At 46.5% G+C, this 7,391-nt stretch overlaps 1 protein-coding gene across 1 annotated transcript in view; it reads left to right on the top strand.

The window, feature by feature from the left end:
* Nucleotides 1-6,311: 6,311 nt before the first annotated feature.
* ATP6V0D1 (ATPase, H+ transporting, lysosomal 38kDa, V0 subunit d1) overlaps nucleotides 6,312-7,391 on the top strand; it is a 54,679-nt gene continuing 53,599 nt past the window's right edge. The window contains exon 1 of the mRNA XM_015408396.1: nucleotides 6,312-6,488. Within this exon, the coding sequence (XP_015263882.1) occupies nucleotides 6,356-6,488 (133 nt within the window). The 5' untranslated portion in view covers nucleotides 6,312-6,355. The remainder of the gene's footprint in view (nucleotides 6,489-7,391) is intronic.

Raw genomic sequence — 7,391 nt, 5'->3', positions numbered from 1 at the left:
CCTGAATTCTGAAGGGTTTTCTCTCGTCCTTGTGTGCGAGCTGGGCTTTCTGATGCTCCTTCTACTGTTCTAATACATAGTCTAAGTAAAGGAGTTACAAAAGTCTAAGTGTTTGTTTTCAAAGCAAAATCAGACAGATCTACAACCTTCTTTTATAAGTTCTCCAAAAGGTGCCCTCCCCAAGCAAATTTAGTTCCTTAAGCCTGTGAAAGGAAATATTTACTTAAGAGCTCAGGGTTGGTTACATAGAGCATATTCAATCTGGAATAGAGAGTAGTAAATTACTTCAAAGACGTGTTGTAATCTAGAAGCCCACTGCCAGGTCTACTGCTCATGGAAAACAACTTGGATCTCTGATGGTTCTGGAGCAGCTATAAAACAGGGAAGGAAAAATCACAAAGACAGCAAGGGCTGTCAGTCTGAACAAAGGAGCAAAGGACATCAAATATCCTCACACTGGGGGAAGGATTCCAGTGGCAGGAAGTTCATTCCTAGTGAGTGGGCATGCACTACCAACTTTGAAAAGGGAGGAAAGGATGGAGATGCAGTACTCAACCCATGGGGCTGCCCGCTCCTTACTAAAATGGAGACACTGCTATGGAACATACAAGATAGGAAGAGTTATACCCATTGGGAGTGTTGAATTCATCCCCACAGTCCATTCCAACAGCTCCCTCTTGTGTGCAACTATTAGCAGTACAGGTACCATTGTCCTTTACAATTGAGCACACAAGATTTACATTCTAGACAGAAGCAAGAAGCCAACATGCAAGACTTCTGTTGAGCCAACTCAGAATTGCAGTGTCTGAAGGCATCTCTTATATTTTAAACCCCGTGTTAGACTGCCTTCCAAAGCAGCTTATAGCAATTAAAAAACAGATTGCAAAAAGCCCTGAAGTACTATACCATATCTTAGAAACAATTCAAACCACCACAATGATTATGTAAAAATCTAGCTCCAGAAACAACTTCAGGCAGCACATTGACTGCAATGTCTGAGGCATAATGTTCTGTGGGACTATAATATTTCAGAATACAAAGAGAGCCAATGGAGGGGAGTGACTGGGGATGTGTAAAACAGGTTTGAATACTACAAAGCTTACTAGGTGACCTCTCCCTAGTCTGCCTCCCAGGGTTATTGCAAGGATAACATGGAGGAGGGAAGAGCCTGTGCTCCTGGGAGAAAGGGTGGGATAACATTAGAATGAATAAACAAATGTAAAGTGACTCCAAACAATCTGACTGGGAAGTTGAGGGTGCGGGCCACAACTCAGCAAACTCCAGGCTGCTGAATTAAAGAGGTGCTGTTTTCCTGTTAAAATGAAAAATGATGGAATTTTTAAAATATCAGCTTTGTTGGAAATATACCCATTAATGAAAAAATGAGTTCACTATGTTTCTTCAAATACACACTTTGTGGATATTTTGACACCTGGAATAACTGTCAGTGACCCAAATAATAGCCTTGGGCGGGCATTTCATACTACTGTAGAGGCTATTTTCTGGAGGACTGGAAGTTAGCCAGAACTTAGCTGGGGTCACGGCTTGGGTTGGGAAAGCTCTTTCTTCCTCCATACCTAAATCTTATACTGGCTGAAGCCAAACCACTGTTATCAGAGTGAGTATTTAACATGCACAGATGCAGAACCCATTAAAGAAACAGACCAGTTGATTTTGGAACTAACACTGCTGGAGGGAGAAGGTGAATACTTACCTAACTGCATGACTGACAGAAAAGGACAGAAGAAACAGAGAAGAAGCAGGGAGCAAGCTGAAGAATTCCATTCTGGGGACAAAAAAGGAAATAACAGAAGAAAAGAAGCCAGCATCCACACCCCTACTTAACTAGCTTTCCCATATGCTGTCCCCTATAGGAGCTTCTTTTTCAGTGGCTGGAAACATTATCTCGCTCCATTTGATATTCAGCTCTATGGAAGTCACACCAAGTCCCTCTTGCTGATGGTCTATCATTATTAGATATAATGGTTAATCCCTTTTGAGTTAAGTAACTCACTGGAAATAAGGCTCTCCTGCAGCTCTGGCATGTAACTCCCATCCTCACCAAGGAGTTCCCCATCCACAGTACACCATACCTGAGCTGCTTCTGTAGGTGGCCCATCTTTTAAAAAAGTTTCTCCTTTTTTTTGTAATTAAAAACTTTGAAAAAACTTTTGTCATTACTCATATAAGCAGGTGCTCCCAAATCAATGCACCATTGATTAGCTACTTATCCCAGCATCAATTTAAAAACTAAATTATCTTTAGGTGACCAAGGGCTCTACACAGATAATGTCACTTCATTCTTTCGATACAGTTTCTCCTGCAAGTCCCACAATTCATTTAATATATGTAATTTATTCCACATATCTGCAGCTGTCTCTAGCCTCACAATGTTGATTAGCTGTTTATTATAAACAGAAAACACGATTGCTGCTTTTGCCTTTTCGTTCTTTTTGTCCCGTGTTGCTTGATCCTCTGCATTTTCTGAAGATCTCTCTGGATTTATCACCTCCCATAACTCCACCAAGGCTAGTTTAAATTCCATCCTTTTTCTCCATGCCTGACAATCCTTCCCATTTAACTTCTCCATTCCAAACCACAGATCACTGCCCCATGCAGATACCATATTTCCTTTGTTGTTTTGTTATGGCTTGTTCACAGCCAATCATTGCTTACAGCCTTGTCTATTTCTCTGCCTTCTTTTCATGCCTCTGTTTCTCAGTTTTCTTTTCACCTGTTTGCCTTGGTGTCTGGGTCCTTAATCTGCCAAGAGACCAAGTGTTTAGTATGCAGTAAAATACAGCCAATTAAAGAAAGGGGGGGGGAGCAGTTTATTTTGGAGAGAGGGGGTAAGCATTCTACCTACATATCTGGTGGAAAAACAGAACAAAGAAATGGAAACCGGCCTAAGAATTTGTCATGGGTGATGACAATCGCACCAGGCTCCCTCCTGAGTTGGCAGCACAGCTGGAGCTGCCGGCATTGCCAGAGTCAGAAGCTGGCCCCTCTGACTCCTTGGGAGTTGACAGTTTGCCACTGCCGGCACCCAAGCCTGTAACACCCGCACCTGAGCCTGCAGCAGCCAAAGAGCTACAGGTGCAACCGGGAAGCCCGCCTGATTTGCCTCTGCTAGTGGCTCAGCTGAGGGAGTAGTTCCGCAAGGACTTAGCAACCTGCCGCTGAGATGCATGTTGGTAGGGAAGGTGGGCGCCGAGCCCTGAGTATTGACAGGAGTGGTGCCACCATTAAGGGAAGCACTGCTGGAGGCCTATATAGTTCCTGCTCAGGATTGGGCACTCTGTGGAAGCAACAAGTCGCCTCCATGCTGACCTTGTGTCCACCCTTGGCTCCTGTTCTCGGACCTCGCTTCTGTTTGGATTCCCGGCTTCCTGACCTCTGGCTTCAAACAACCAGTTTCTTGGATTCGCGACTTGGCTCCTGTTCTGTCTCTTCAGGCTACAACCCCCCGACTGGACCTGACTCCTGCCTTCTGGCCCAGCCCAGCCTGTGACAGAATTGCAGTCTGGGTACAAAGAAGGAAATAACAGCAGAAGAAAAGCGATAGTACCCCCAGCCCTAACTGACTGGTTTTCCCATATGCTGTCCCCTGTAGGAGCTTCTTCTCTTACATTCTCTACATTGTGTATTCCAAAACCCACTTCTCAATTTTGAATTCACAGACAAACCAGATTCAGTTCAAAGACCTGTGTATCGAACATTCCACTTTTTAAAAAGAAACAAAAATTGCTAACTTGCAGCTTCATGTGAAACTGGCCTCAGTTCACAAAAGCAGCTATATTACCACAAGAAGCCCAGCAGGATTTCTTATGGAGTTTCAAGCCTGGTCCTTTTATTTCTGCTGCAACAGACTAAAGCTGAAATCCTAGGAATGTCATGGGAGTACGTCCCACTGAATAAAATTGGTTTACTTCCTGGAAGAACTGCTTAGACCATGACAGCTCTAGGGAACAATTTCATAGGGGAAAGCAGTTGCTATGCAAACATGGAAAAGAGCATCTCATGGTGTTTTGAACAAAGAGGAGTCTACTGACACTTTAAATATTTCATTCTGGCTGCATCAGCTTTTCTTGCTACCCCAGATTGACACAGACCCTCTTCTAGCAGAGCTGCAATGGTATCAAAGGATTCCTTGCAGCCCCCTTTCCATGCTGCCTCAGTTACTCTGTTTGCCATGTCACAAAGCTTCCTTTTCAAGCCTCCCTTTTCTAGCAGGTCCTGCTATTTCCCCAGAAGCCCTTGCCTAAAAAGCCCTTGGCTAGTAGCATGTGTATTGGGAGGGGGGGGGGAGGTTAAACAGCACAGGACTGCTCCAAATAGTGGACTACATGACAGAAGCAACCCACGCAGCCAATTATTTCCCTCCCTTTCTCCAACTCACCCAATCAACAGATTTCCTCTCCTATCTCATCCGTTTCCCCCATTAAAAAGCCCTCTCAGCTGCTGGATTCCCTCCCACTCAGCACCCCAACTTGCCTAATCACTGTTTTCTCCCCCTCAGGGATGCCAGCCTCCAGGTGGGACCTGAAGTTCCCCTGGGACTACAGCTGAACTCCATACCAGAAATCAGTCCCTCTGGGAGAAATGGCAGCTTCAGAGGATGGTCTCTAAGGCCTCATATCTCTCTCCCCTACACAAACAATGGCCTCCCCAAGTGCCACTCACCAATCTCCAGAAAGGTCACATCCCATAGTTGTCACCCCTAGGCCTTCCCCCCCCCACACACACATCTATCCCTATCTTGCACTAACACTGACACAAAGGATTCGTTTTTCGGGGGCCATAATCCCCAACTGTACCCACAAATTGCTCAGGTTAGTCTGACCTTGGAAACCAAGCAGGATCAGTCATGGTTAGTACTTGGATGGGAGACCACTGAGGAAAACTGGGATTGCTACACAGAGGCAGGCAATGGCAAACCACCTCAGAATGTGTTTTGCCTTAAAAAAACCCATGCCCCCTGGGGTCCTCGCCAGGAGACAGTTGTGACTCGATGACACACAATTACTATTATAATCCCTGAAAAGTACTGAGTTCAATACATCACAGCCAGGTGGCCAACTTTATACAATTGGGGAGGGACGCCCCTAGGTTCTATTGGTGGGTTTGAACTTCCCGCCAATGTCCCTATTGGCTCCTTACTTGCAGTTCAGGAACCTAATCCCTATTGTTTTAGGGATTGAAACTCTAGCTGCCTCTGGCTGGCACCTGGCAGTGGTCTGAGGACATAACAATCCCAACTATTTTTTCAATGTTTTATATTTTTGCGTAAATCTGAGAATTAGATACATCCTAGCTCTTGCCAACCTAGCAGTTCGAAAGCAAGAAATTGCAAGTAGATAAACAGGTACCGCTTCGGTAGGAAGGTAACAGCGTTCCGCGTGCCTTGGCGTGTAGTCATGCTGGCCACATGACCACGGAAACGTCTTCGGACAGCGCTGGTTCTTCGGCTTAGAAACGGAGATGATCACCGCAATCCTAGAGTCGGATTTGACTGGCTTTCGAGCAAGGGAACCTTTACCGTTTAGCCCCCGGGCCCCCCCCCCCCCATGTATTTGTCATCATCTGCACAACGGGGATCCCGATCACTATTTGATCTATGAACACTGGACCTGCCAGCTCTGAACTGGGAAATACCTAGAGATTTAGGGGGTGGAGCCTGGGGAGGGCGGGGTTTGGGGAGCGGAGGAAACTCAGCAGGGTGCGATGCCACAGAGTCCACCCTCCGAAGCAGCAATTTCTCCAGGGGAACTGATCTTGGTGGTCGGGAGATGAATTGTAATAGCGGGAAATCTGCAGGTACCACCTGGAGATTGCCAACCCTAAAGAAGACAACACACTTAACTGCGTCAGGAGAACTCACCGAATCATTTTCCGGCAAAATACCCGACGGAGGAAAAGAGTCAGCCTGCGGGGCCAGTTCAGGCCGGGCGGCATTCGAGCTCGAAAATTCCCTAATCAAACTAGTTTTCGGATCAACGTTCATTTTTCCCGCGTCCTGCGCGAGACATACGTCAAAAACGGTGCCCAAAACAGGATCTCCAGGCTAGGATTTGTTGTTGAATGGTGAATTTCCGGTATTTAAATTAAGACACACGCCGCCATTAGCCAACCCACTCCGTAGACAGCAATGGAGGCGGGTGTTCCCGCTCTGGTCTTTACGTTTGTTGTGGTCGCGTAAGTTAGTGACGTATACACGTCGCTTGGAGCGCGTGACGTTCAGTTGCTCATGCGCAGGATAAATTGTCCTCTCGCTCCGTTGCCGCGTCACGTGACAGGCAGGGAGCCGCTTCCGCCTCTGATCAACTGCAGCTGGTTTTCACTGCTGGTTCTCACGATGTTGACGTCTTTCCCTGAGCTGTACTTCAATGTCGACAGTGGCTACCTGGAGGGCCTGGTGCGCGGCTTCAAAGCGGGTGTGCTGAGCCAGTCCGATTACGTCAACCTGGTGCAATGCGAGAGCCTGGAAGGTAAGGGCGGTGGCGAGCCTCCCTGTCCAGGTGCAGGTCTATCTTTTTTCTTCCTTTCTCCTGGCCCAGGTGTCTCGTATGAAGCTGGTAGAAGGATGCTCTCTATGTGTTTCTTCTTCCCAGGTCTGGCTTAGCCCTTATGTAAGGGCTTGGTAGAGCGTTTCATGTGTATTCTCTACAGCGACCCTGCCAAATAGGTTATCTATTGGTCTGTCTCGTTTTCCCTGCCTTTCTCACCACACAGGACCCTAGATGGGTGGTGGCAATAGATGTTCATCTCTTAAATTAAAATGCATAACTTCAGAACCGGGAATTAAAGCAATTCTCCGTGTTGTAGGTGGGGGTGTTGAGGCTCCTGAGCAGAGGAAGCATTCTTATGAGGACTGCTGGGCTTGCTATGTCGTCTCTCTCAAGTCCTGTGGGCAGACTCTTTTCCCTGCAGCCCTGAGGCTGCCTCTTTCTGTCACCAAGGCTTGTCTCCTGTCCTGACCCTGCTTTTGAAGCCTTATGTAGAGAAGAGGTTGTTCCTGTTTCTATGTAACATTCCTCTGCAAAAGGCCTGTTTGCCCTTCTTGGTAGTTTCTTACTTTTTGTTGCTGCTGTACTCTGAGAGCACATAGGTAAGACTGACCTATGGTTTGATTTTTTTGCTCCCCTGTACTCCTGAAGATAGTAATTCAGCGTGTGCAATAGTGTAACAATATGTACTCATCAGTACTGGGGAAATTTGTGGGGAAAGTTGACAGTTCTAGAGGCCTTTTCACTTCTTGGCACTAACAGGCCACTGATATGTTCTGACACCAACAGCATTAATTGCAAATCACTGAGTCCAGATGAGTTGTCCCCTGGGTGGCCCCATCTGCTCAAAGGATTATCTTTTGGTTGGAAAGAGGGCTTTGAATG

Source organism: Gekko japonicus, unplaced genomic scaffold (genome assembly GCF_001447785.1).
Source record: "Gekko japonicus isolate JY-2015 unplaced genomic scaffold, Gekko_japonicus_V1.1 scaffold717, whole genome shotgun sequence".
Lineage (NCBI taxonomy): Eukaryota > Metazoa > Chordata > Lepidosauria > Squamata > Gekkonidae > Gekko > Gekko japonicus.
Note: the sequence above shows the minus strand (reverse complement) of the source record. Positions and strands in the feature narration are given on the sequence as shown.